This window comes from Cucurbita pepo, chromosome LG05 (genome assembly GCF_002806865.2).
Source record: "Cucurbita pepo subsp. pepo cultivar mu-cu-16 chromosome LG05, ASM280686v2, whole genome shotgun sequence".
Classification (NCBI taxonomy): Eukaryota; Viridiplantae; Streptophyta; class Magnoliopsida; order Cucurbitales; family Cucurbitaceae; genus Cucurbita; species Cucurbita pepo.
The window spans coordinates 2,958,901-2,986,749 of record NC_036642.1 but is presented as its reverse complement, the minus strand read 5'-3'; the positions used below and the strand labels follow the sequence as shown (position 1 = coordinate 2,986,749).

At 39.4% G+C, this 27,849-nt stretch overlaps 4 protein-coding genes across 9 annotated transcripts; 3 read left to right on the top strand and 1 right to left on the bottom strand.

The window, feature by feature from the left end:
• Positions 1-134: 134 nt before the first annotated feature.
• Positions 135-7,513, bottom strand: LOC111794725 (outer envelope protein 80, chloroplastic). The gene is made up of 16 exons (XM_023676844.1): positions 6,508-7,513; positions 5,860-5,953; positions 5,671-5,753; positions 5,410-5,507; positions 5,175-5,244; positions 4,605-4,698; positions 3,815-3,896; positions 3,658-3,699; positions 3,306-3,459; positions 3,090-3,218; positions 2,524-2,594; positions 2,334-2,412; positions 2,148-2,263; positions 1,835-1,982; positions 940-1,009; positions 135-451 (listed from the first exon to the last, which is right to left on the bottom strand). Exons 1-16 carry the CDS (start codon positions 7,306-7,308, stop codon positions 297-299), a joined length of 2,286 nt encoding a protein of 761 aa, XP_023532612.1. The 5' UTR covers positions 7,309-7,513; the 3' UTR covers positions 135-296.
• Positions 7,514-7,999: 486 nt separating this feature from the next.
• Positions 8,000-11,601, top strand: LOC111795758. 4 transcript variants are annotated; one of them, XM_023678327.1, is made up of 2 exons: positions 8,000-10,317; positions 11,364-11,601. In XM_023678327.1, exon 1 carries the CDS (start codon positions 8,576-8,578, stop codon positions 9,884-9,886), a length of 1,311 nt encoding a protein of 436 aa, XP_023534095.1. In that variant the 5' UTR covers positions 8,000-8,575; the 3' UTR covers positions 9,887-10,317; positions 11,364-11,601. The 4 variants fall into 4 exon arrangements, with proteins under 4 accessions (XP_023534095.1, XP_023534094.1, XP_023534093.1 ...); XM_023678326.1 differs by having other exon boundaries at positions 11,180-11,601; XM_023678325.1 differs by having other exon boundaries at positions 8,000-10,327.
• A 960-nt stretch (positions 11,602-12,561) lies between these two features.
• LOC111794765 (E3 ubiquitin ligase BIG BROTHER-like) lies at positions 12,562-17,703 on the top strand. Of its 3 annotated transcripts, XM_023676903.1 has the most exons (10): positions 12,562-12,702; positions 13,399-13,496; positions 13,570-13,718; positions 14,130-14,358; positions 14,720-14,754; positions 15,144-15,188; positions 15,812-15,939; positions 16,830-16,938; positions 17,227-17,317; positions 17,534-17,703. In XM_023676903.1, exons 3-9 carry the CDS (start codon positions 13,581-13,583, stop codon positions 17,275-17,277), a joined length of 735 nt encoding a protein of 244 aa, XP_023532671.1. In that variant the 5' UTR covers positions 12,562-12,702; positions 13,399-13,496; positions 13,570-13,580; the 3' UTR covers positions 17,278-17,317; positions 17,534-17,703. The 3 variants fall into 3 exon arrangements, with proteins under 3 accessions (XP_023532671.1, XP_023532670.1, XP_023532672.1); XM_023676902.1 differs by having other exon boundaries at positions 17,227-17,703; XM_023676904.1 differs by lacking the exon at positions 12,562-12,702 and adding an exon at positions 12,735-12,879 and having other exon boundaries at positions 17,227-17,703.
• Positions 17,704-19,876: 2,173 nt separating this feature from the next.
• Positions 19,877-27,771, top strand: LOC111795008 (nascent polypeptide-associated complex subunit alpha, muscle-specific form-like). Its single transcript, XM_023677230.1, has 3 exons — positions 19,877-24,953; positions 25,057-26,253; positions 26,768-27,771. Exons 1-3 carry the CDS (start codon positions 20,337-20,339, stop codon positions 27,389-27,391), a joined length of 6,438 nt encoding a protein of 2,145 aa, XP_023532998.1. The 5' UTR covers positions 19,877-20,336; the 3' UTR covers positions 27,392-27,771.
• The last annotated feature ends 78 nt before the right edge of the window (positions 27,772-27,849 follow it).

Sequence of the window (27,849 nt, the reverse complement as noted above, 5' to 3'; positions counted from 1 at the left end):
ATTTTAAACTCTGGGTCGATTAAAAAATTAGGATATAAATCAATTAGGTAAAATAAATTAAAATGGTATTAAAGTAGAAGATAAACGAACAAAGAATCGAGCTAGAAACTAAAATAATCGTAGCCGAAGTAAGATGAAGAGGATAATGAAACAGATTTTACTTCCGGGAAGAATGTGCATAAATGAATCGATTAAAGTTGCTAACAAAATCCAAACCCCACCTCCACCCCCCACCCCAAAAAAGAAAACATTACAAAAAACAATCCTACACCTAAGAGGAGTAGGAAAAGAGGGAGTTAATTCCGGTGGCCAACGCCAAAATGGAACCTTTTTGCACCTTTGTCGTTGAATGCATATTCTAGACGAAGAGGCCCCAAAGGGGAGTCTAGTCGAATGCCAAACCCATACCCATATCCACTTCCAGGTTTCATCCTAGCCCCAGCAGGATCACCTGATCAAGAAAAACATAAGCTGTTAATTCAAACTACGGCAGAGACATTCTACTGTCGTCAAGAGAATAAGCCGTGGATAGCATCAATGAAATGAAACAACATACATTGGTTCAACAACACCAGTTTAACTACTAAGCCTGCACATCAAGAACATGAGTTTGGAATGCTAAATATTCAATCCAATGTGAATGATGGTATTGCCCCAGAGCATCATAGTACACTTGGTTTGAAACCATAGATATCATCGACCCCGGAAAAGATGTTAAGAACACGTACAACTCACTTTTAACTTGATACAAGAATAGCCACAATAACATAGATAGTTATCTTTTCTAGGAAGACAATATGAATACCCGTATGCATATTTGGTGCTGTACACGAATTCTTGTCAAGGTAATCACTTTCAGTGATACCACATGCTAGTTATTTTTTTTACCAAGAGAGAATAAATAGAGTACAGGAAAGGTCCAACACAGGGCAGACTGACCTGGAACCGTCGAGCCCGATCCAAGATCAGTTCCATAGTCAGCAAAAAGAACTCCTTCTACTGGGGCAAACTACAAATAAGAAAAATAAACGAGGGTAAATAAAAGGATCAAAAAAATTATCCAGTCACCACAAGGTATACAAAAGACGAAAATCATAAACATAATTCAGGACAAGAGATTGCAAGAAAATTCCAAGTATTTGATCAGCAGGAATATCAAGAAATAGACTTAACTTTCAATCTTTCTTTCATAGCTCGTTTACCCTTTCTACCATTCTCACGTCAATGACTTTATGCCTCTTCAATCCAATGTTTGGTAAAGAATGACTTCTTGATGCTATGACAACTAAAAAATTCAATACTGAACCCTAGACCAATCTAGGAGGGCTATAGCAGGACTGGTTGCATTTTCTGCCCAATCATTTATATTTCTTCTAAACCATGACTCCATATTCCGACTATCTTACAAGCGGCAGTGTTTTCTAGACTTCTGAAGGCATAAATTTGATCGTAAGGTCAAGTTGAAAAAGGAAACTATAATTAACCCCAGCTTGGACTGTTAAGTCAATCATCCACTGCAAGTCTCCCCCCTCAAATCCTAATTTGTTCGTGTAAATTGCTAATTAAAATCCATCCAATTTCACTCTTTTGAAAAAGCATGAGGCTGAACTAGATTAGAAGTTTCCATGATTTGTAGTCACCATTCAGTTTTAGCATTATGTAATTTAAGTTGCTCAACGAGCTTCATAACACATGCCAAAATCCTACACAAAACAATGCAACTGTCATGTATCAGATCTAGCATCAAACGAATCCTTAATGAACACAACGGAGAGGTCAAAACAAACATGAAGCATAAAACACAGTGCAACCAAGTAGAATTTCTCTTCCATACCAAGGGGAAAGAGATCTCTCCACATCCAACAGCATAAGATCGACCAGAGCCTACAGCACCTTCTTCATATCCTCTTACACTGTTTGTTCCCCCAATGGCAAATGCTTCGTGTGGGCAGAATTTGCCAACTACATGACCTCCAGATAAACTAGAAACGAGGACCCAAAAACATCAGCCAAGTAAAATCAATCCCACGATTCATTTCAACCCAAAATGAAAAAAAGGAATCAAAGACTGTTCAAAGACATCCTCCCATACGACCTTTCAACTTATAGATATCCTTGCATTTTACAACTATGCAACCACACCATACCTCAAAAGGAACTGAGAGGGACCAACTTCCACGCCAGTTCTGGCACGAGCATTCACTCTATTAAAACATAGCCATTCAGGCAAAAAGGGAAGCCCCTGTTCCATGCTGAGAACAAACTGCATGGAATAAAGTTATGAGGGATCATCGTAGCTGGAGAATATTGAAGTTGAGATGATGAAAACTAACCATTGAAGACCCATGGTCCCCAGAACCAGTGTAAACACTCTCAAGTTTAGCCAGTAACATATTGTCGTCAGCATTGCCACTAACAAATAATAAGGTATAGAATAAGAGATAATTTTCAACACAATCAAATTGCACCTGGCATCAAATTCTTAAAAGACGATGCCTAATTGCAGATTGCAAAGGAACAGACCTTGCAGTGAGAGGACATTTGATGGTATCCATAATGATAGGATTTCCTTGCTCATCTCGAGCACCAGCACGCTGAATATCAAAATGAAAAACCAGAAATATTATGGAAAAGAACTGCAGAAGAGTGGCACCCTTAATGCAGAAACTAAGATTATCCTGGGGTAATGTGCATAGTAAGCCAAATAATAAATTTGCTCTATTTGTTAATATAATGTTATAAAATCACATTCAGGAAGTTCACTAATGTTCATCCATATCATGAACAACCTGGAATTCACCATAAACTTTTCAGTTCAATTCACATGCTTCAGGCGTAAGAATCATCCTTCTTCGCTAAAAAAAAACATGGTGAGAGGTGGGAGAGAGAGCTGAAGTTAGCTGTGCAAAGTAATGTGTGGAAGTAGTTGCTAAAAAAAGCAGGAAGATTTATGCAGCAACTAGAATTGGGCTGTAAGGGAGGGGGAGGGGGAGGGGGAGGTGGGCACTTTCCTGCATCTCTGTTCTTAAAGCAGCTAAGCTCAAGTATGCAAAATGTACAGAAGCATGTAGCCAGTTATCCTAAAATACCTGGAAATAAAGTCCTCCCGTTCCACTCCACTTCGGCCTGATTGGGCGGTTGAATTCCAAACCAGCTGTAACCCGACCAATGGTCAGGTTGCTACCACCATGGACAAGTGTACCTGGAGTCCTTGAGTTCTGAAGAGAAGAATCGAATAATTTTTTATTAGGTTCTCTCCACTGAAAAATATCATAAATTGAAATACACTCCATATCCAAGATTACCTGAACCATTATCGTTCGTGATGTCCTCTTATCATCTCCTTCAATCCACGGGTCTGTGTAGTTTATGCGAAAAGTGAAATCAACTTGACCCCTCTCCAAGGAGACATGGAGCTTCTGATTCCTCCCAAAAAGATTTCTGTGGGAATATGCAAAGCTGCAACAAGAACAATATTGTTACTAAGCTTAAAGGCTCAGCACTTCATGTCTGTGGAACCTACTGCAACCAATAAAACTGAGTAGTTGCAGATAATCTAATAAATAAAGAAATAAAGACCATTTCTCTCGAGAAGAGAGACTATATGCATGTATTAATTTGGGGATTCCGAAACAGGATATATAGCTTTGAACTTACCTTCCAATAAGGGCTGCTAAAGGGCCAGCACCACCAGTGGTCCTATATTTAGAAAAGTGCAAAAGTCAACATTTAATAAAGATAACAGAAAACACCGAATATAGTCAACTGAGAGGAAACATCAGCAAAGATGAAAGATAATTCATCTGATTCTTACCCGCATGATAGACCACCACCTGCAGAGAAACCTCCACTTGGACGCTCAACAACATTCATCAGTAAGTCAACCTTTCCGGCATCTAAACAATTCCAAATATAGGAAAGATTAAGAGAGCTATGTATATAATATGAAAATACATACAGCTCCGTGCAATAAAAAACAGATTACGATGACGATAACTTTGAATCTGACATTTCAATGTTTTCTGAGTTATGGAAACAACTATTGGACTCCACATCCTTGGATTGTCTCTCTCTCTCCAACGGGCCAATGTCAAGCATCCTCTCTTTGAGTTTGGAAGATTTTAGTTCTCCCATTCTCCAATTTCCTCAACAATTTTTTTGTCATTTTTTTCTAATTCCACCCCATTTGGATTGCCTCCAACAGCATGCCCAAATATGAAATGTTTAAACAACTTGAGGAACAACCCAAACTGATACCCAGGTACCCACTCCCTCTATGTTGATATTAATTCCACAAGTAACCATTTTCGCTGTATTCACCCTCAAACCTGATGCCACCTCAAACAACCTAGACCCAACTGAATATCCAAGTTCAGTAAAAATGAAATTTCCCCAAGAACAAACAATGTCAACATTAATTTCATCCTATGACACTGGATCTTATGCACAAGACTTCCATGAAATCAGAGGTTTAAGTTGGACCAAAATAATCCAAAACCAAGAACAAGTTGGCAACCAGCCAGGAACGCCAAAGCCTTAGTTATGAAATAAACAAACAATACATGTCAAATGTTCATGTAAAAAGAGAAAAAGATTTTAGTCACCAGCAGCAGGTTGGGGAATAATGCTGACATCTTCCATGATCCCCATGGTTAAGACAGTCTCTGCATCTCTTTTGCCTTGAAGCATACTGTAGACCTGCAATATATTACTACAAGCTTCAATCAGAGTGTATCCACGTTACATATCTTTAAACGGAAGATTACATATTATTGAGAAACCATCACATTCAAGCTCAAGTGCATCATCCATTAATGTAAACACCATTATGCTAATGTAAAGTATACATCTGAAAGCTATAAAGAGAACATGCATACACAGACACACGTTTCACCATTTTCTTTGTGTGTAAAAAACAAGAGTCTTTATAAATACCAAAAAAAAGAACACAGAAGGCAGATAAGAGACCCACCATGCTAACCAAAACGCTAATCTAAGAGAACTCTCAATCTTCCCCCACAAAAACCTGACTACTTTTTGTTTTTTATATAAGAAAAAACCTGACTACTTTCTAGCCACGACTCTCATGTAATGGTTTACACCAATCAAAGAGGTGAAGAAATTGATCATATTCTATAACTAACAGTTAGACACATCACACATGCACCAAATACCTGTCCTTTCTTGGTAGTAAGTTGCCGGAGTATTGTGTCAGGTCTTGTGTTTCCTGAAATTGGCTCCCCACTGAATATATTGACCAGTCAAAAAACTACGAAATACAAACTTTGAAAAGATATAAAGACCAGGTCACATTAGCATGTACATGGGAGGTTGTGCTGCTGCAGTGTGCATTAACGTATCATGGTTATTAGCATGCCAATTTTGATTATGCAAAAGACAAATTCTTACGTCTTTTTGTCAAGAAATCGGATGGAAATGTTATTTACTTCAGCTTCAGAAACTTGCAAACTAAGAATGCCTCCAGATAGAATATCTACAGCTGATACCTGTATTATATAGTCAAAGCAGCAACATATGTGAACAATAATGATCATGAAACAATCACGCCTAAAGCCTGCAATGTGTAAAATCCCTTCAAGGCATAAACAAACTAACTTTCAACTTAAACTAACACATGAAATTGTAAAAGAACATAGATAAAGAACTAACCCTGCCAAAAAGGCCTCGTTCACCATACCAGCTATTGATGGATGATATTACTTCATCTAAATGCCTGAGATTGACAACTTTTCCTGCACAGCTTGACACCAAAGATCCAAAATAGTGGTCTTCTATGAGCATATTTTACATCGGTTCATAGATTGTTATAATCTACAATAATAATGTAAGAAATCCTACCATAGCCATCGCGAAAAGCTTCCTCCAGAAACTTTGCGGGAAGGACATTAGCACCTTCACATACCAGCCCCTGAAACTCTTGATTTGGTTCTACCTTGTGCCATTACAAAATAACATTAATAAATACTCTCTTTAAAAATGTAAGAAGGAACTAGTTCATAACAATGAATTTCCGCAGTGGAAAGTTCACCGATCACTTAAGTGAACTCTCACTCTGCTGTAGCTTCAAAAGAGGGTTCCTAGACATTTCTTATTTTTTCAAACTTACATGTGCATAATTTGTTTTCACAACTCCCAAGTGAGTTGTATATAAGATCAAACATATAAAATAAAATTCGTTTTTTTGATAAGAAGACATAACATAAACATGATCAACTCAAAGTTCAACCTATTTCATAACATCTTACATTAAAACTTATAAGTTGTTTCAAATTTCATCCCAGCTCGCCTTTCACTTAACACAAATCACTCCACGTCTTCCACCAGCATTAAGACTAATAGTCTTAGTTTCTCACACATAAAACCCTTCCCAATGGAAACAAATAAGCCAAGGAAAATTATCGTCATATTCCACTCCTTCCGGATCCTTTCCTCAAATTCTATTGTGATAAAAAGCACAGACAAGTTAAAGCTGAACGACATTTATACCTGAAATATTAATCTTATTCCATCTCTGGTATCAACTGCAACGGGTATGCACGAGTAGAAATACCCACTATTGATAATCCTGTGCACATCTTCTTGAACCTCGCGCACAGTGAGCGCAGAATTGGGTCTGCTCGCCTTCAAGGCGGTCAAAACCTCCATCTCGAGGTCCTTCCTCTCTAGCTCCTCACCGTCCTTATTTCTCACGAGAACCTCACTGATTAGCACTCTCTCCTCATCCGGCCGACCAGCTGAATACCCCTTTTGAGGCGATTCCTTACTCTCCGAACCACTAGGCTGACTCGCCTCGTCAGACCGAGCCAAAGCCAATGAAGCTGAACAAAGAAGAGATGATTTTCCAACCAACCCCGTACTTTTGTCATCCATCCCCCGTTGCCTGCCTGAATGCTCCGCACGAGTTCCAGACTCAGCCTTATTCGATCCGTCAGATTGAATTAGCGACAATGACGCCGAACAAATTAAACTAGATTTATCAACAAACATTGCCCCACAACTCCCGCTTGCCCATCGACTAACCGAATTTCCTCGCTGAGTTATCTTCTTTGAACCCCAAAAGGGAAGCGATGGTGGCCAGAAATGGGGAATACTGTGGTTGAAATTAGTCAATTTCGACCCTCTCTTAACCGAATCAATGAACTGAAAAATTGAGTGACAGGATTGATCGAACTGCGAAGCCATATTTCTGAAACAGAATCTGAAAGAAGAATGTGAGTTAGACGGAGGAAGGTGTGGAACTCTAAGCGTAGCGCGCGAAGTAAAGACAATGTCATCGTTCGGTGGCATCTTGATCGGATGATCGAGAAATGAGGTTCGAATTCTTGCAAAATGGAAGCTCCAAATCCTTGCCTTGCCTAGACTTGAGAAGCAATCACTTGAATTTGAGGAATTGAGTATAGGGTTTTGGAACAAAGGGGAAAGAGCGGCATAAACCCCAGCAGAAAACCCGCGGGATGATCGAACTGGAACTGGTGAGTGCCCTGGCTGGTCCGAAACGATTTTGCGGTTTTTGGACTCGAGTCGGTTCACGAAACGAACCGTTTACCCGACTCGTACCCGACAATATGTTTGGGCCACGATGTGTAAATGCCCCAATGGGCCTTTTGTAGGAAGCCTTTTCGATCATAGCCCAGTTGGAGTTTGAAAATACAAGGAAAAAAAAAAAAAAAAAAAAAATTTGAAGTTAAGAGGCCTAAGCTTTAAAAATGGTTAGACGAACCCGACTTTTCATAATGATATGATATTGTCCACTTTAAGCATAAGTATATTGTTTTGGGCTTCCCAAAAGCCCTCATATTAATAGAGAGAGTATTCTTTGATTATAAACTCATGATCATTCCCTAAATCAGACGTGAGACTTTCATTATCGAACAAAAATATTTAATAAAAAATATTCAATATTAAAATAGTTAAAAAAAAAAAAAAAAAAAAAAACATGTATTTTGAACTTAGAAAAAAATAAAAGGAGGCCGAAAAAGGGCGTTCCGTAAGTCGCGTGGCCCGGAGTTTACCTTCCTAGCATACGTCTTCGTCGTTCTCACGTTTGAATCTAAAGAACAAAAGCGAATTTTTCTCCTGGAGCATTCTTCGTTTAGGTCATCGAGAGGTAGGTCGTGGAGGAGTTGATTTTCTTCAATTCTTTTGTTTCATTACCTTGTTCAAGCTGCAAATTTTGTTTCTTCCAGCAATTCCGAATAGTTGACCTGGTTGTAAGGATCTTTTTCATATATCCTATGCAAAGGCTGTCTATCTAGGTTTTTTTATTTGGTTTAGTTTTTAGTGTAATCCGCCATGGGATTTTCCGAGATTCTCGAGATGCACTTTATTTGTGGATTAAGAAAGTGGAGTACAATGAAAGAATATGGAAATTGGCTTTTCGTTTATACTGGATCAGTGCTAGTCTTTGTTGCTTAATTTGTAACTTACTGAGAAGGATTTGGATTTGATCAAGCTTAATGTAGTAGCGTTCCTATTCGTACCTGCGAGTCGAATCTCAGTTTTCCTTTATCTGCTACAACAAAATTGAGGGTTTCTACGCTTTAGAGGCTCGAAAATGGATAGTTCTGGTCTGGGAGGCGGATTTCTGTCTGGAAATGGGGGGTTATTAGATCTGGAGTCTCCAATTCGAAGGCATCAACAGACCCAGTTGATCAATACCTCATTGACACACAGACATCACTTGAAGATGATGAATACTTTGGAAAGTGATCACCAGTCCGTTGGGATTATGGACACAAAAAGATTGGGACACAAAGATCTATCGATGACTTTCACTAAAGGGAAAGCAATTGCCTCTGGTGGCGTCACAAACAACAGTAACACGAGTGAAGAAGATGAGCCTAGTTTTACTGAGGATGGCGAGTGCACTGATTTTTTGAAGGGCAAAAAGGGCTCTCCATGGCAGAGAATGAAGTGGACAGATGACATTGTGAGGCTTCTCATTGCAGTGGTTGCTTGTGTGGGTGATGACGGTGAGGCTGGAATGGGCTCGAAGAGAAAATCTGGTATTCTACAAAAGAAGGGAAAATGGAAAATGGTGTCGAAGATTATGATAAGTAAGGGGTGTCATGTTTCTCCCCAGCAGTGTGAGGACAAATTTAACGACTTAAACAAAAGATACAAGAGATTGAACGATATTCTTGGCAGGGGAACCAGTTGTAGAGTTGTGGAGAACCCTGCACTCATGGATTCAATGCCTCACCTCTCAAGTAAAGTCAAGGATGATGTAAGAAAAATATTAAGCTCAAAACACTTATTTTATAAGGAAATGTGTGCTTACCATAATGGACAAACAATTCCTGGTTGCCAGGATGTTGATTTCCAAGGTAAGATTTTGCCTGTTGTTAATTTCTCGAAAGGAAATAATGAGTCAGAAGAGGCTGATGACAGTGATAGTGACAGTGATGAATCAGATAATGAGGATGATCATTATCCCGAAGAAAATAGATTATGGCCGGCTGAATCTCGTGGCAGGGATAAAGCGAGTGCAGATGATGGTCCTCTTTGGTCAATTACTTCTGCACAAAATGAATTTGAAGGTCAAATTGATGTTTTTCTTTCGGATCCAACAAAGCCCCAATGGGAGCGCAGAGATTGGATTAAAAAACAGATGCTACAACTTCAGGAGCAATGTGTAAGTTTCCAGGCTCAATCTTTTGAACTTGAGAAACAACGTTTCAAATGGTTAAGATATTGCAGTAAGAAGAGTAGGGATTTGGAGAGAATGAGGCTTGAAAATGAGAGGATGAAAATAGATAATGAGCGGAGAGTACTGCAACTGAAGCAGAAGGAAATGGAACTGGAATTTAAAAGGTCTGATTCATCCTTCGGGCCAACCCTTGGCATTGATAGAATTCAAGGGTGAGATCAATTTGATTTGGGTATCCATTGAAAGCACACGAAAAACTGAAAAAGCCATCCATGTTTCAGCATTGTGTTGCACGGGATTTTTATGATGCGAACAAATCCTTTTAAGCCAAATGCTTGTTATCATGCTAACCTTGTAAGCATGTTTATACTTTTATTTCATTTTAGGATGGGCCTTTTCTTCTTTTTGGTCCTTGGAACTTTCTGCTGTAAAGTTCAATGATTAATGTTAATTGGTTCAGTTTCCAATCGTTTCTGTTTTTTTCCTTCTTGAAGTAACCCATCTCTTTCTGAAGGATATAGACTTAGAATTTGTGGGATTCTATGGATTTATGTTAACATGCCAGTCTGGTTGAACTACTTGTTCTGACGAACAATGTTGAAGCTCTTACTCCATTCGTGGATCATCTCAGATTCTCAGTTTTGGAGGTAATCAATGGTAAGTTTTAGTACAAAATTTGTTGTTTTGTCGATTTTCTGCATTTTGGCTCTCCATGTTTTTTGCTTTAAAATTGGAGAAAGTGAACGTTTCTTGCTCTTCTACCTTGATTATCCCCTATAATCCTTCACTTGATAAAGAAAATGCTCGAGAACATTATGCCCCTTTTCCTGTGCGTGCTGCAAAACTGTAAACTCAATTCATCAAGGTTTAGAGATGAATTAAATCTTCCTTGGATTATATGGGGCTGCCTACACGTGTGCTGGTTATTCTTTTTCTTTTTCTTCTCTTTTCCTCCCTCGTTCTTCGAGCACATCTTTGTCATCATCTTTAGAATTTCGACTCTGCCTGCATTCTACCGAAGGACATGTTTGTTTCTTCCTTTTGTGCAGTGTTCTTTTTCTTTTCATACCTTGGTTGTAACTCATCGAACCATTCTCATGAATGTTCAGCCTCCAACTTTTATGGAATTGAACGCCCAACTCCATATGTGACTTCCTCGTTCTTTTGAATTCTTGTGTTCTATGCATATATTCACCAAGTTTTGATGGACCAATTCGTTTGATTTTTTATTGGTTTGATATTAGTTCACCACATATTTAGAATACTCAGGGCTGTACACCTGAACGACCTTCTGTATAGGACGATTACAATTTTGTACTGAGACATAACATTGAGCTTGAGAATACAATTCAGTACCCTTCTTTGTTTGATCCTGAATGAGATCAGATTTGAAGACATAACATTGAGCATGAGAATAAAGAACATTGTACATTTCTTCTTATCGGCAGCCATTGAATCTTGAATTAAAAGTAAAAACTATTATTCTGAAACATGTTCTATATTCTGCAGAGAGTTGGGTAGGCAATAATTGGCTGAACATGGTGTCCATTGTTGTAACTTTTGCAGACAGACCACAAGAATGGAGAATATGATTAATTGTTTCTTTCCTTGCACGCCATGCATCTTAGCTCCATTCTCTGCTCATTCTTCTCTCCCACTCATATTTTCTCACTTTTGGCCATTTCTTTGACAGATCGCAGACTTTAATAGCTATCAGCGGGAGGGGGCGCCCTTCAGAAAATGATTGAACGACAAAATCATGGCAATGGATGAACTCTCTTTTCTGACAGTGTCAGCTGCGGTTTTACTGAGATGATCATCTAAAAAAGTTCCCAAATAATGAGTTTTCAAGTGTAATCTTTTGACCTCCATTACACACCGTACTGAGAAACACGCTGTTAAGTTGAACTTAATATAAGAGTTTTCTTTAACTTTGAGGTGAATTTAAAGCCACCCATTTCATTTCTCTGTTGATTTCTAGAAGAAAGATGCAAACTTTGGTAAGCAGCCGCAAAGATTCAAGACATTGTCAGCCTCCACACCTACTCTCTTTTTAGGCTTGGTAGAAGTGGTTTTGGTGGTTAAAACAACCAAATTCCTTGCCAAATGTTAATTTCCTTCCTGAGTTCTGAGTTCTGGGTTGAGATATAATATTTACATAATATATCTTATATATTATATCTTAATATTCTTTCTTTTATGATTTGATTTATAGTATATTATATTTTATTCTCAATATTAATTAGTTACTATCCTATTCAAAGGATATCAATATCAATGAGAATACACACTTCCCAATTTTATTTCTATTTTTCATCCTTAACATTTTGTTCAATAATTTTCGGTATTATTGAAGACTATTTTCTTTCAATTTTTGGGATCTAACTATGATTTTAAAAATTAATATTCAGACAAAAAAAAAAAAAACGAGAAATAATTGCTTTCAAGATCTCTATATATATAGATCAACGATGGTAGCCTTGTAGGGTAGATGATCAAACAATCCATCTTTCAGATGGAACATATGCTTTATTGACTAATTATGTTCGGATTTCAATCCATCTTTCAGATGGAACATATGCTTTATTGACTAATTATGTTCGGATTTTATTATAATAATGTTTTAAATAAGATTTTTTATACGAACCTATAATGTTTTAACTAATTATGATGATTTTTATTATAATAATTAATTTTTTTTATCGACTACTGAAAAATTATAGAGTAATTAATGTCTTATCTATTAAGATAGATGGTAATTATTGTAAAAGAGACATTAGTGGGTGGTGAAGTGCAAATGCAGTTGATCAAAAAGGCACCAACTCGAAGGTTGGCTTTTGAGCCACGTCATTGCACATGCCTTGGTTAAAGGTTCCAAAGACAGACAGCGTGTTAGAGAGAGAGCGTTTTCAGTTATAGGGAGCCCATCTTATTTCTCATCGCTTTCCATTTTCACTACCACATTCTGCACAGAAATCAGAAGCACGAAGAGGAAAGTAGCACTGCTCAACCGCTGCGCAGAATCCGCCATTGTTGGTTTCTTTCTTTCTTTCTTTCTTTCCTTCATTGTTCTCTGACACTTGCAATGCATTCTATATCGATTTCTTTCATCTCTTTTTTTAATTGTGTTTGATTACTGATCTGCTCTCACTCCTCCTCGCCGAAACTGTGTAATCTCCGCCTTGCGAGTGAGAAATGAGAGGACGGAGGTTTGAATCAGAACACTACTTACTACAATGGAANTTTTTTTTTTTTTTTTTTTTTTTTTTTTTTTTTTTTTTTTTTTTTTTTTTTTTTTTTTTTTTTTTTTGTACTGTTTATTGCCGGAGATTAAATTTATGGATTAAATCTCGAATAGGAGCCAACTGTTTAATTTCTGCGTATCTCTACTCGAGGTCGAGGACTTGTAGCACATTAGATTTTCTCTTTCTCCTGGAGCTTTCTGATAGCTTGACCAAATGGTGCCATCTATCAAATGTCGATTTTAGATGACAATATGATTCTGGAAGATATGACTCTTTTTGTGTTTCCGATCAGCTTTAGAAATAGTTTCTCATAGATTGGCACCCGTAAATGAAAATAAAATTTATCTCCTGGAGCTTTCTAACAGCTTAACCAAATGGTGAAGTGCATGCACTACTTTATTTCGCTTGTGATCTAGAATTACAATTGCAATTGCTTTAGTTTTCTCGTTGTCTTCATTTTATTTCTAATTTTCTTATTTGCAGGTGTGGCTCAAGGACGGGTACTTTACTGAGGATTAGGAATAAATTTATTGCATGAAGTTTTGTCAAGAATGTGTTTGCAGAGCTTTCAGGAAGATTAGGTTTGTTACTGCCGATATATTTTCCCTTCGATGCAATATTACTTGTGCCTGAAGAATATTCCTGTTGAAACAGAGCTATCTAAAATGAGCTGGAACTCAAACATCGAGGTTCACTGCATGACTAATGGTTATCCGTACAGCACGGCTTCTTTTATGGAGTACTTTGAAGGTCTCACATATGATCATGTGAATTTCATTTTTTCTGGTCCCTCACATTCTCAGGTACTAAACATCTCTTTGATTTTGGATGGCTTCCTTGGATCTCTTGTCTGTGAACTAGATTGAATGAACTCATTTAGATGCTGTTTTGTCTGTGCCTGCCATTCTGTAGCACTATACTGAAAATAAGTTATTTGACGTTACTTGTTGCCATGATGAGATCGTGCCCACTCTCTACTGTTTCTTTGCATTGTTGGTTGTTCTTTTTGGATACTCTCTCTATCTCTTTCAAATTGCTTCCCTCCTCTTAATATTTGTTGACAATTTACCAATCAAGAAGAAAAGGAAACCAATCTACATTTCATCTTCTAATTACTGATGCATCTTGCTTTAATATGTCTAATTTTTATAATTCCAAATGTATGCAATGAATTCCCTAACATGGGATTATAATATTTTCATTCATTCATTCAGGAGACTGTTTGTCCAGCAACTAATTCAAGTTATTACAAGTTTGAGCATGCTGATTCTTGGAGCGCTTCTTGCTTTGATACTCAATCATTTGAGGTACAAGGTCATGAGTCCGCTATTGATGAACATAGGATGCAGCAGGAATTCTCGACAGTCCCAGATGAACAGAGTTTAGGAAATAGAGCGCGGGAAGAAAATGTGAATCCTGATATGGCCAGCAATAGCATGGAATGTAAGAATTGAGATCTAATTTGTTTCAAATTTTCAAATGATACTCTAGCATATTTGTTTGTTAATTTGAAGTTTCCAAGTTAAAATAATTGAACATCAATTCAGATATTGAATGTAAATGTTCTATAAAATTACATGCTGCAAAGATTGTGGTTAATGACTCTATTTTGATTTTTTGTCTATTATTTTTTCTCTGTTTGCGTGAGTTAATAAAAAATAAAATAAAATAAAAAAAGCTATTCTTTGTCATTTTTTTAACATTCTTGGTTGTTTGCCTCTTGACCTCTTTAAGATGCAATTAAAATTATTATGGAATTTTAATTAATAGTTCCCAATTCAAGTATCTTCCGTTGCTTTTTCAGGCCCTCGGAGGCATTCAAATTATCACGAGTATCAGGTCTGCAGCTTTTGATTCATAAAGTTGTTATGCCATTAAGTTTACAGATTTAGTTTTATTGTAAGGTTGTTGATGAATTATCTCACTTTTAGCTTGTGACCTTGTATTTTGTGGGTATGCATGATTGCAATCACGCACATGCTTGTGTTGTTGCATAAAATAAAATTATTCTTCTAAGACGTAAGATTGGTTCATCTGAAATTACTGAAAGAAAGTCGAGGTAGAGAATAGAGTAGAAATTCATTTCTAACCCAATGCCTACAATCTAGTTGGTGGCTCAGATTTCCTTACTACTTTTTGTTCCAGCTTTTTATTCAAGGCCTAATAGACCTGGAACTGACTTCTAAATAAATGCATTCCCTAATCAGTTCCATTTTTGAAATATGCAGACTATTTGGCAAGATATTATTGATCCTGATAACATGACCTATGAGGTTAGTGCGGCAGATAGTTTTCTTTCCTTGTTATTTTTGCTTATCCCCACTCAAATATTCTTCTCCTGTAAATTTGCGTGTTTAAGCGTTCTTCACTGCCTATTTATTATATAAATATTGCTAATTGAACTGTTATTAACTTACTATGGTTGCTAAGAAGTCCTTGCTGATGTACAAGAAAATGGAAAAACTTGTAGCCCATTTATTATATATGAATAGGCTTTGTTTTAGATGCTTTCATCCTAAGGTAGAAATGCAAGAAATGGTAACTCAGATTGATTTAGTTGTTTATTCTGCACGGTGGTCACGGATACACTTCTAGCTTTTTTTTTTTATCCTTGAACTTGCTTCCTTGGAGAGGGCCTTGTGTTTTAGAAAAGAGAAGCTTGCTGCTTTGGAGGGATTTGCTTGTTAACGCTGCTTTTAAGAATTTAAAGTTTATTAGATTGGAGCTCAAGGAACCAGCTGTAGATCCAATTTATACATTTTGGAATCATCAAGGGGATATGCTGAATAAACGCAAAATCTGTCTGGATAACTGTAATCTGTGAAGTCAAGTGTATGCCTCCTGAATTATGTAGATCTCTTCAATAAAGTGACAGTTTAAAGCAACTTACTTTCAGGAATTAGTAGATTTAGGCGAGACAGTAGGAAGTCAAAGTAGAGGTCTTTCGCAAGAATTGATTGCATTGCTTCCAGTATCAAAGTTTAAGTGTTGGCTTTTCTCAAGGAAGAAATCACGCACTGAAAGGTAACACTAGATTGATTGATTATCTTATCCCATATGAATTTTTAAACTTTTCTTATTTTTCCTTTGATTTTGAGGATTGTTCCATCTACCAAGATGAATCTGAATTCTGCAATGCTTGCAATTCACTTTTAAATGTTTAGGTTAACTATTATCCTTGGGCATGCTACAAAGTTCACTGTTTTTATTTCCTAAAAAAATGTTATCGTACTGTTTTAGTAAAGCGTTTCTCCATGTTCTTTTGGATATATGTTGAATGAGCAATTAGCTATTTGCTAACCTGACCGATGTCCTATTTAGCCATTAGCTAACTAAATTAAAAGATGTCTAAAATTGGTAATTACATGTGATCTTACTGAGTCAATTGAGTTTTCTATAAGATGTTTGATATTTATGCCCGTTAAGGACGTTATAAAAATTAAGATTGCATGTACCATTGTCCTAGGAAGCTGTGGGCTGTTACATAGATCTATAGTGATATGCACCCATGAAGAAGAAAGCCTCCATATGTAGTAATACTTACCAATACCCTTATATATATTGCTTAATAATGATGTCCATGAATTCTAATATTTTCATGCTCATTATTAATGCTAAGGTTCATCTATAATTATGTCATATGAACTTTCTTCAGAGTGGTTTGGCTGAGTAGCCTACGTCTGCTATTCACATCAGCACCATTTATTTGATAACGAAGAATACAATGATCATTCGATCCAAGGGGTGTACAAGTTTTTCTAAAAAAGCTAAGAGAATACTCCCAAAAAGCTTTTGAACCTTTTTCACCCAAAAAACTCGAGTCATAATCGATCTCACCCAAAGTATGTATCTTGCATTTGAAAATATTTGTTAACAAGATACATCTGACTACATCAGTCTTGATTTGTACATAGGTGTGTAATATGCCAAATGAATTACAAATATGGAGATCAAAGGATCACTCTGCCGTGCAAACACAAATACCATACCAGTTGCGGGAGCAAGTGGCTTAGTATCAACAAGGTGAGATGTTCTGATATCTTTTATCCTTGCTTTTTTGGGGATAATTTTAGGCTTTGTATGATATCCCTTTTATTCTTTTAGAATTATGCTTGTTATCTTACAACTTCTTTACTATAGTTTTCATTGAAGAAACGTTTGAACTAGCAAATTTTTTTTTTTAAAAAAAAACAAGTTTTTAAATATTGTTTTTCAGTTTTGTTTTCAAAACTTGAATTTTAAAAGCAATAAGAGAAAGTAACCACAATTCAATAATTTTAGCCAATTCGTTACATAATCTCTCTGTTCCAGGCTTGCCCCATTTGCTACACTGAGGTTTTTGGTGACATTTCAAAACGTTAAAGAAGCTATCAACATCATGAGAAAGGGAACCCATCAAAAGGTTTGAGTCATTCATTTTGAAGATACCAATTTCGTTTGCTTTCTCATCTTCTACTTTGTACAATCATCGTACGATAAACGAAGTGCTCGACTTCTATACAGAGGATTGTAGAGTAAAGAAAAGATTTCTTTTTTTCTTTTTCTTTTTTCAATTTGGCTCATGTTGAACCACGGCGACTTGGTTTTGCCTTCACCAATTACAATTATTTCTTGTTAGTTGGAGGGCATAACTGAGGGACAAAAGATGGTCAAGACTCAATCCAGTTCATTTGCCTCATCGTGCTCCCTTGTTGAAGCTATGGAACTAGTCCTTTTTTGTTTTTTTGTTTTTTAAATTAGCAAGTTGAGGTATCGTAGCTGGTAATTATACAGAAAATCATTATTTCATACGTTGGTATTGAACTTTGTTTTTATTTATTAGCTTGAGAAGAACTTTGGAATTTAATTCACGTTTTCATACTCATTTCAAATTGATTGTTTTCATATATAATCATTATTTTAACAAACCTTGAACATTTAACTGAAAAAAAAAAAAAAAAAAAAACTTGTTTATTGTTGATTTATATGAATTTTGGAATCTGTAGATAGGAATGCTTTTAGTCTAGGAACAGTGTATTAATCATAATATTGAGAGTTGGGTTATATTTTAATAGTTTGACCCCAATTTATTTTATTATTTGAACTCATATGATACCCGTGAAATAGAATTTGAGATGGGAAAATATTCTTTGGCTAATTTTTATTATAGAATAGGGAAAAGTATGCAAAATAGGAGAGCATGACTGAATAACTACCTCACAATTAATTAGTAAACACCAGGTCCAATCACCTGCAAATCAATTCATGTTACTAATTTTCAGCTCTTGTTGGGTCAACATCTTAAATTCATGAAAAAAAAAAAAGTAATGGCCTGATCTAACTTCATTTTAAAAAAATTAGATTATAAGTTTTAGCTTTCTTTAGGTTTGTATCCACAATTCTTTGGGATCCTTCCTTTCTTCAAACGGAATGAACAGAGATAGAATCAGACCAATTCTCTAAATGATTTTCTGGATATTCCTCAATGTCCCGACTATTCGCGGAACGTGAGAAGAAGATGAATAATCATCCGCTTCCGGAAGAAATCGAAAAATTCCTCGGGAATCCGACCTTCATATGGGTTTGAATTCTATTGAGAGGTTCACTAGAGATCAGAAATTGTTGAAAAAAGAACAGAAGTTTCTTTTGTCCCTTCTGCGATCGGAAAATAAGGAAATAGTTAATATATTCAAGATAATTATGAATTTACAAAACCGTGCTCAATAAGTCTCTAAATTTTATAATTTACTTTAAAAGCTCACTTTCACCTTCAATCTTTAAAATTGTTTAAAAATAATTAATTCATTAATTTTTCCGGGAATATGACGTGACAATTAGTTAAAATGAAAATTTTGAATTCATAATAACATAATTGACATGTATGGCTATTTTATGTCTTCATTTTAGAGATATAAAATTTGTTTTCAAACAAATTTGAAATTTAAAACTATGAATAAATTTTTTGAAAGTCTATACACCGTCGAATTTAAATTATTTAATTTTAAATTCAACATCAGGTAAGTTATTAAATAAAATATCATCAATAATTTTTTTCATTCCATCAATAGAATTTAATTTGGTTTTATACAATCAGTCAACTTATAAAAAAAAAATATATATATATATATATATATATAAAGGAATTGGTATGAAGTATCAAATTACCCCATAGAATTTAATTTAACTAAATACAATTAGTCAACTTTTTAAAAAAATTAGTGGAAACCTGAATTTGGTAGGTAGTATAAATCTAACTCATAAGCTTTCATATTTTTCAATTTGAATTCCATTTAAACCAATATTTCATTTTTTGTTAATTGTTACTAAATTCATATATTAATTTAATAAATAAAAAAAAGAAGCTAAAACTTTATCAAAATTCACAATTTATCATTGCATAAAATTAAGCTCTATTAATAAACTAAGATCTACCATTGAATGAATCTCCCAAAACCTAAAAAAATATAATAATAATAACTTTCGTCTCATTTTCCTTAATGCCTCACCAATTTAATACATGATATATGTTCTTTAATTCATTAATCACGCATAGTTGTCTTTCTTTAACAATTTTTTTTCTAAACAAAGACTTCTAAAATTGGTAAAAACAAAAGATAATAACATTGATCTGAAATTTGATGAAACTAAAAGTATAACTAAATTTCTAATAGTAAATAAATAAACACAAACCTTTAAGAAACTTATTCTCACTACCAAATATATATTACTAGAGATAAAAGAATCTAACACGCAAATATTAGATCTATGTTGCATAATTTTATACTCATTATGCAACTCATCCCAATAAATTATTAAAGAGAAAAAATAGAAAGCTTAAAATATACTTTTAGTTAATATCATTTCTGTTCTATGCTAAGGTTCAACAAACGTGAAAATTTAAAAACAGAAATGTAGCTTTAATCTTTAAAAAACCTCATTAAGTCAACAAAATTAAAGAAAAATTTGCAACAAATGAGGCAGATATAATGTAATTAAAATAAAAGCGTTACCAAAAGTCAAGAGAGACAACTTTAATTAGAAATTATAACACTGACATGGTAAACCAACCCCCATTTCTATGAAGGAACAAAAATATGCTTAGAACGTGCAGTACTTATTCTCTTAAATTAAGGCCTCAAAGGCATCTCCATCAAGTTAGTTGTCGATGGCCATGATGAACTAACAAACTCAATATTCAATTCAAGCTTCCAAAAAGTCCTATCTCTGATAAGCCAAGATTGAATTAAAAAACTGTAATGCATAGTTTTAGGCCCAAAAAGCTTTCACATTTGAAGATTATTCAATCATAATCTGTCAACCAACAAGGCATTGATGAGTAGTATATAAAGGGTTGGAAGCATACCTTGTAATGCAACTCACACCCATAATCTATTGTATTTGAAGGAGATAGATATCCAGCAATAAGTGGGCATTGCTGGAAGATGGGGGCTATGAAGCCTTTGAGGCATTGGCCTCAGCTGCTCTCGGTGGTGGCGATTTGCCTCATTGCCACCACCGTAGTGACTGCTCAACTCGATGATGATTTGATGTTACCTATCAAAAACCCTGACCTCGGTGGTGATTTACCAAAGCATCATCATCACAGTACTTATCCGCCGGTGGATCATCACCATAAACCACCACAGTCGAAGTATGGACACCACCACAAGTCACCACCTCCACCAAAATACAAGCACCACCACATGCCACCCCCACCCAAACATTACCACCACCACAAGTCACCACCTCCATATCTTTACAAGTCTCCGCCACCACCGCCTCCTTACGTCTATAAGTCTCCGCCACCACCGCCTCCTTACGTCTATAAGTCTCCGCCACCACCTCCCTACATTTACAAATCTCCGCCCCCACCTCCTTATGTCTATAAATCTCCTCCACCACCTCCCTACGTCTACAAGTCTCCGCCACCACCTCCCTATGTCTACAAGTCTCCTCCACCACCTCCATATGTATACAAGTCTCCACCACCCCCACCTTATGTTTACAAGTCTCCGCCACCACCTCCCTACATTTACAAGTCTCCTCCACCACCTCCATATGTCTACAAGTCCCCTCCACCACCTCCCTACGTCTACAAGTCCCCTCCACCACCTCCCTACGTCTATAAATCTCCTCCACCACCTCCATATATCTACAAATCTCCGCCGCCGCCACCCTACGTTTACAAGTCCCCGCCACCACCTCCCTACGTCTATAAGTCTCCGCCACCCCCACCTTACGTCTACAAGTCCCCTCCACCACCTCCCTACGTCTACAAGTCCCCTCCACCACCTCCCTACGTCTATAAATCTCCTCCACCACCTCCCTACATCTATAAATCTCCGCCGCCACCATCTCCTTATGCTTATAAATCTCCTCCACCACCTCCCTATGTCTACAAGTCTCCTCCACCACCACCATACGTTTATAAATCTCCTCCACCACCCCCCTATGTCTACAAGTCTCCACCACCCCCACCTTATGTTTACAAGTCTCCACCACCACCTCCCTACGTTTACAAGTCTCCGCCACCACCTCCCTACATCTATAAATCTCCTCCACCGCCTCCCTATGTCTACAAGTCTCCACCACCACCTCCCTACGTTTACAAGTCTCCACCACCACCTCCCTACATCTATAAATCTCCTCCACCGCCTCCCTACGTTTACAAGTCTCCGCCACCACCTCCCTACGTCTATAAATCTCCTCCACCACCTCCCTACGTCTATAAATCTCCTCCACCGCCTCCCTATGTCTACAAGTCTCCTCCACCACCACCCTACGTCTATAAATCTCCTCCACCGCCTCCCTACGTCTACAAATCTCCTCCCCCACCACCCTATGTCTATAAGTCCCCTCCACCACCTCCCTACATCTATAAATCTCCTCCACCACCTCCTTATGTCTACAAGTCTCCTCCACCACCTCCCTACATTTATAAATCTCCGCCACCACCATCTCCTTATGTATACAAGTCTCCACCACCACCTCCCTACGTTTACAAGTCTCCTCCCCCACCTCCCTACATCTATAAATCTCCGCCACCGCCTCCCTACGTCTACAAGTCTCCACCACCACCTCCTTACATCTACAAATCTCCCCCACCCCCTCCCTATGTTTACAAGTCTCCTCCACCACCACCCTATATCTATAAATCTCCTCCACCGCCTCCCTACGTCTACAAGTCCCCTCCACCACCTCCGNCTCCTTACGTCTATAAGTCTCCGCCACCACCTCCCTACATTTACAAATCTCCGCCCCCACCTCCTTATGTCTATAAATCTCCGCCACCACCTCCCTACGTCTACAAGTCTCCGCCACCACCTCCCTACATCTATAAATCTCCTCCACCGCCTCCCTACGTGTACAAGTCTCCTCCACCACCTCCATACGTATACAAGTCTCCTCCACCGCCTCCGTACGTCTACAAGTCTCCTCCACCGCCTCCCTACGTCTACAAGTCTCCTCCACCACCTCCCTACGTCTACAAGTCTCCGCCACCACCTCCCTATGTCTACAAGTCTCCTCCACCACCTCCATATGTATACAAGTCTCCACCACCCCCACCTTATGTTTACNTCCCTACGTCTACAAGTCTCCTCCACCACCTCCCTACGTCTACAAGTCTCCGCCACCACCTCCCTACGTCTACAAGTCTCCTCCACCGCCACCCTACCNACAAGTCTCCGCCACCACCTCCCTACATTTACAAGTCTCCTCCACCACCTCCATACGTATACAAGTCTCCTCCACCGCCTCCGTACGTCTACAAGTCTCCTCCACCGCCTCCCTACGTCTACAAGTCTCCTCCACCACCTCCCTACGTCTACAAGTCTCCGCCACCACCTCCCTACGTCTACAAGTCTCCTCCACCGCCACCCTACCTCTATAAATCTCCTCCACCGCCTCCCTACGTGTACAAGTCTCCTCCACCACCACCCTACGTCTACAAGTCCCCACCACCGCCTCCCTACATCTACAAGTCTCCTCCACCTNCTCCACCACCTCCCTACGTCTATAAATCTCCTCCACCACCTCCATATATCTACAAATCTCCGCCGCCGCCACCCTACGTTTACAAGTCCCCGCCACCACCTCCCTACGTCTATAAGTCTCCGCCACCCCCACCTTACGTCTACAAGTCCCCTCCACCACCTCCCTACGTCTATAAATCTCCTCCACCACCTCCCTACATCTATAAATCTCCGCCGCCACCATCTCCTTATGCTTATAAATCTCCTCCACCACCTCCCTATGTCTACAAGTCTCCTCCACCACCACCATACGTTTATAAATCTCCTCCACCACCCCCCTATGTCTACAAGTCTCCACCACCCCCACCTTATGTTTACAAGTCTCCACCACCACCTCCCTACGTTTACAAGTCTCCGCCACCACCTCCCTACATCTATAAATCTCCTCCACCGCCTCCCTATGTCTACAAGTCTCCACCACCACCTCCCTACGTTTACAAGTCTCCACCACCACCTCCCTACATCTATAAATCTCCTCCACCGCCTCCCTACGTTTACAAGTCTCCGCCACCACCTCCCTACGTCTATAAATCTCCTCCACCACCTCCCTACGTCTATAAATCTCCTCCACCGCCTCCCTATGTCTACAAGTCTCCTCCACCACCACCCTACGTCTATAAATCTCCTCCACCGCCTCCCTACGTCTACAAATCTCCTCCCCCACCACCCTATGTCTATAAGTCCCCTCCACCACCTCCCTACATCTATAAATCTCCTCCACCACCTCCTTATGTCTACAAGTCTCCTCCACCACCTCCCTACATTTATAAATCTCCGCCACCACCATCTCCTTATGTATACAAGTCTCCACCACCACCTCCCTACGTTTACAAGTCTCCTCCCCCACCTCCCTACATCTATAAATCTCCGCCACCGCCTCCCTACGTCTACAAGTCTCCACCACCACCTCCTTACATCTACAAATCTCCCCCACCCCCTCCCTATGTTTACAAGTCTCCTCCACCACCACCCTATATCTATAAATCTCCTCCACCGCCTCCCTACGTCTACAAGTCCCCTCCACCACCTCCGTACGTCTACAAGTCTCCGCCACCACCTCCCTACGTCTACAAGTCTCCGCCACCACCTCCCTACATCTATAAATCTCCTCCACCGCCTCCCTACGTGTACAAGTCTCCTCCACCACCTCCATACGTATACAAGTCTCCTCCACCGCCTCCGTACGTCTACAAGTCTCCTCCACCGCCTCCCTACGTCTACAAGTCTCCTCCACCACCTCCCTACGTCTACAAGTCTCCGCCACCACCTCCCTACGTCTACAAGTCTCCGCCACCACCTCCCTACATCTATAAATCTCCTCCACCGCCTCCCTACGTGTACAAGTCTCCTCCACCACCTCCATACGTATACAAGTCTCCTCCACCGCCTCCGTACGTCTACAAGTCTCCTCCACCGCCTCCCTACGTCTACAAGTCTCCTCCACCACCTCCCTACGTCTACAAGTCTCCGCCACCACCTCCCTACGTCTACAAGTCTCCTCCACCGCCACCCTACCTCTATAAATCTCCTCCACCGCCTCCCTACGTGTACAAGTCTCCTCCACCACCACCCTACGTCTACAAGTCCCCACCACCGCCTCCCTACATCTACAAGTCTCCTCCACCTCCTCCCTACGTCTACAAGTCTCCTCCACCACCTCCCTACGTCTACAAGTCACCTCCACCGCCTCCTTATGTCTACAAGTCTCCTCCACCTCCATCTCCATCTCCTCCCCCTCCTTATATCTATAAATCACCACCTCCACCATCTCCATCACCACCTCCTCCATATATTTACAAATCTCCGCCTCCACCATCTCCATCACCTCCTCCACCTTATTACTATAAGTCACCTCCACCTCCATCCCCATCACCACCACCACCTTACTATTACAAGTCCCCTCCCCCTCCAGTGAAGTCTCCACCACCTCCATATTATTATAAGTCTCCACCACCACCATCTCCATCACCACCACCTTATTATTACAAATCACCTCCTCCACCGCATAAATCCAAATATCCACACTAGAACACCGCCAACAAAAGTTCACTGAGTCATGGCATTTAAATTATATTAAGTTGTATGAATAATATTAGCCAACTTTCTACATAGAAGGTGAATNGTCTATAAATCTCCTCCACCGCCTCCCTACGTCTACAAATCTCCTCCCCCACCACCCTATGTCTATAAGTCCCCTCCACCACCTCCCTACATCTATAAATCTCCTCCACCACCTCCTTATGTCTACAAGTCTCCTCCACCACCTCCCTACATTTATAAATCTCCGCCACCACCATCTCCTTATGTATACAAGTCTCCACCACCACCTCCCTACGTTTACAAGTCTCCTCCCCCACCTCCCTACATCTATAAATCTCCGCCACCGCCTCCCTACGTCTACAAGTCTCCACCACCACCTCCTTACATCTACAAATCTCCCCCACCCCCTCCCTATGTTTACAAGTCTCCTCCACCACCACCCTATATCTATAAATCTCCTCCACCGCCTCCCTACGTCTACAAGTCCCCTCCACCACCTCCGTACGTCTACAAGTCTCCGCCACCACCTCCCTACGTCTACAAGTCTCCGCCACCACCTCCCTACATCTATAAATCTCCTCCACCGCCTCCCTACGTGTACAAGTCTCCTCCACCACCTCCATACGTATACAAGTCTCCTCCACCGCCTCCGTACGTCTACAAGTCTCCTCCACCGCCTCCCTACGTCTACAAGTCTCCTCCACCACCTCCCTACGTCTACAAGTCTCCGCCACCACCTCCCTACGTCTACAAGTCTCCTCCACCGCCACCCTACCTCTATAAATCTCCTCCACCGCCTCCCTACGTGTACAAGTCTCCTCCACCACCACCCTACGTCTACAAGTCCCCACCACCGCCTCCCTACATCTACAAGTCTCCTCCACCTCCTCCCTACGTCTACAAGTCTCCTCCACCACCTCCCTACGTCTACAAGTCACCTCCACCGCCTCCTTATGTCTACAAGTCTCCTCCACCTCCATCTCCATCTCCTCCCCCTCCTTATATCTATAAATCACCACCTCCACCATCTCCATCACCACCTCCTCCATATATTTACAAATCTCCGCCTCCACCATCTCCATCACCTCCTCCACCTTATTACTATAAGTCACCTCCACCTCCATCCCCATCACCACCACCACCTTACTATTACAAGTCCCCTCCCCCTCCAGTGAAGTCTCCACCACCTCCATATTATTATAAGTCTCCACCACCACCATCTCCATCACCACCACCTTATTATTACAAATCACCTCCTCCACCGCATAAATCCAAATATCCACACTAGAACACCGCCAACAAAAGTTCACTGAGTCATGGCATTTAAATTATATTAAGTTGTATGAATAATATTAGCCAACTTTCTACATAGAAGGTGAATTTGGAGGCGATCAATTTAATTAATGGTGTGACTGTTCCTGGATCCTTTGCGAGTGTATCATTCCAGAGGAATTGTTGTATTGTTTTTTTTGGCATCCAAGATCTGGATGCTAAAGATTTGAATTCTATCAATTGTTGTATTTGACTTTACATAATCCTTCGCAAATTCAATTCTTCTGGTTTGTGTTTATCACTATTTCATTTAAATTTATGTATTTTGATGTTTAATTGATGATGACGAGATCGTAAGCTTTCTGAAATTGATGTATTTAAATGTTCAAGTTATGATGATAGATCCAATACTTTCTAACCATTGCTCCAAATACTACTAAACTAACGGTTGCTGATAAGTTGTTGATTCTTAACTAAAAATCATTAATCCTTTTGTTCATCTAATAGGATGTTCTTGTTTCTTGTAANCTCCTCCACCGCCTCCCTACGTCTACAAGTCTCCTCCACCACCTCCCTACGTCTACAAGTCTCCGCCACCACCTCCCTACGTCTACAAGTCTCCTCCACCGCCACCCTACCTCTATAAATCTCCTCCACCGCCTCCCTACGTGTACAAGTCTCCTCCACCACCACCCTACGTCTACAAGTCCCCACCACCGCCTCCCTACATCTACAAGTCTCCTCCACCTCCTCCCTACGTCTACAAGTCTCCTCCACCACCTCCCTACGTCTACAAGTCACCTCCACCGCCTCCTTATGTCTACAAGTCTCCTCCACCTCCATCTCCATCTCCTCCCCCTCCTTATATCTATAAATCACCACCTCCACCATCTCCATCACCACCTCCTCCATATATTTACAAATCTCCGCCTCCACCATCTCCATCACCTCCTCCACCTTATTACTATAAGTCACCTCCACCTCCATCCCCATCACCACCACCACCTTACTATTACAAGTCCCCTCCCCCTCCAGTGAAGTCTCCACCACCTCCATATTATTATAAGTCTCCACCACCACCATCTCCATCACCACCACCTTATTATTACAAATCACCTCCTCCACCGCATAAATCCAAATATCCACACTAGAACACCGCCAACAAAAGTTCACTGAGTCATGGCATTTAAATTATATTAAGTTGTATGAATAATATTAGCCAACTTTCTACATAGAAGGTGAATTTGGAGGCGATCAATTTAATTAATGGTGTGACTGTTCCTGGATCCTTTGCGAGTGTATCATTCCAGAGGAATTGTTGTATTGTTTTTTTTGGCATCCAAGATCTGGATGCTAAAGATTTGAATTCTATCAATTGTTGTATTTGACTTTACATAATCCTTCGCAAATTCAATTCTTCTGGTTTGTGTTTATCACTATTTCATTTAAATTTATGTATTTTGATGTTTAATTGATGATGACGAGATCGTAAGCTTTCTGAAATTGATGTATTTAAATGTTCAAGTTATGATGATAGATCCAATACTTTCTAACCATTGCTCCAAATACTACTAAACTAACGGTTGCTGATAAGTTGTTGATTCTTAAC

Excerpts from the sequence above, each read along its gene's own strand:
- LOC111794725 (XM_023676844.1), bottom strand. The coding sequence starts at position 7,308 with ATGCCACCGAACGATGACATTGTCTTTACTTCGCGCGCTACGCTTAGA. Across the intron at positions 3,460-3,657 it reads TTAGCAGCCCTTATTGGAAG|CTTTGCATATTCCCACAGAA; the intron begins GTAAGTTCAAAG and ends TTCTTGTTGCAG. Across the intron at positions 452-939 it reads ATCGGGCTCGACGGTTCCAG|GTGATCCTGCTGGGGCTAGG; the intron begins GTCAGTCTGCCC and ends TTTCTTGATCAG.
- LOC111794765 (XM_023676903.1), top strand. The coding sequence starts at position 13,581 with ATGAGCTGGAACTCAAACATCGAGGTTCACTGCATGACTAATGGTTAT. Across the intron at positions 13,719-14,129 it reads CTGGTCCCTCACATTCTCAG|GAGACTGTTTGTCCAGCAAC; the intron begins GTACTAAACATC and ends TCATTCATTCAG. Across the intron at positions 15,189-15,811 it reads CTGATAACATGACCTATGAG|GAATTAGTAGATTTAGGCGA; the intron begins GTTAGTGCGGCA and ends ACTTACTTTCAG.
- LOC111795758 (XM_023678327.1), top strand. The coding sequence starts at position 8,576 with ATGGATAGTTCTGGTCTGGGAGGCGGATTTCTGTCTGGAAATGGGGGG.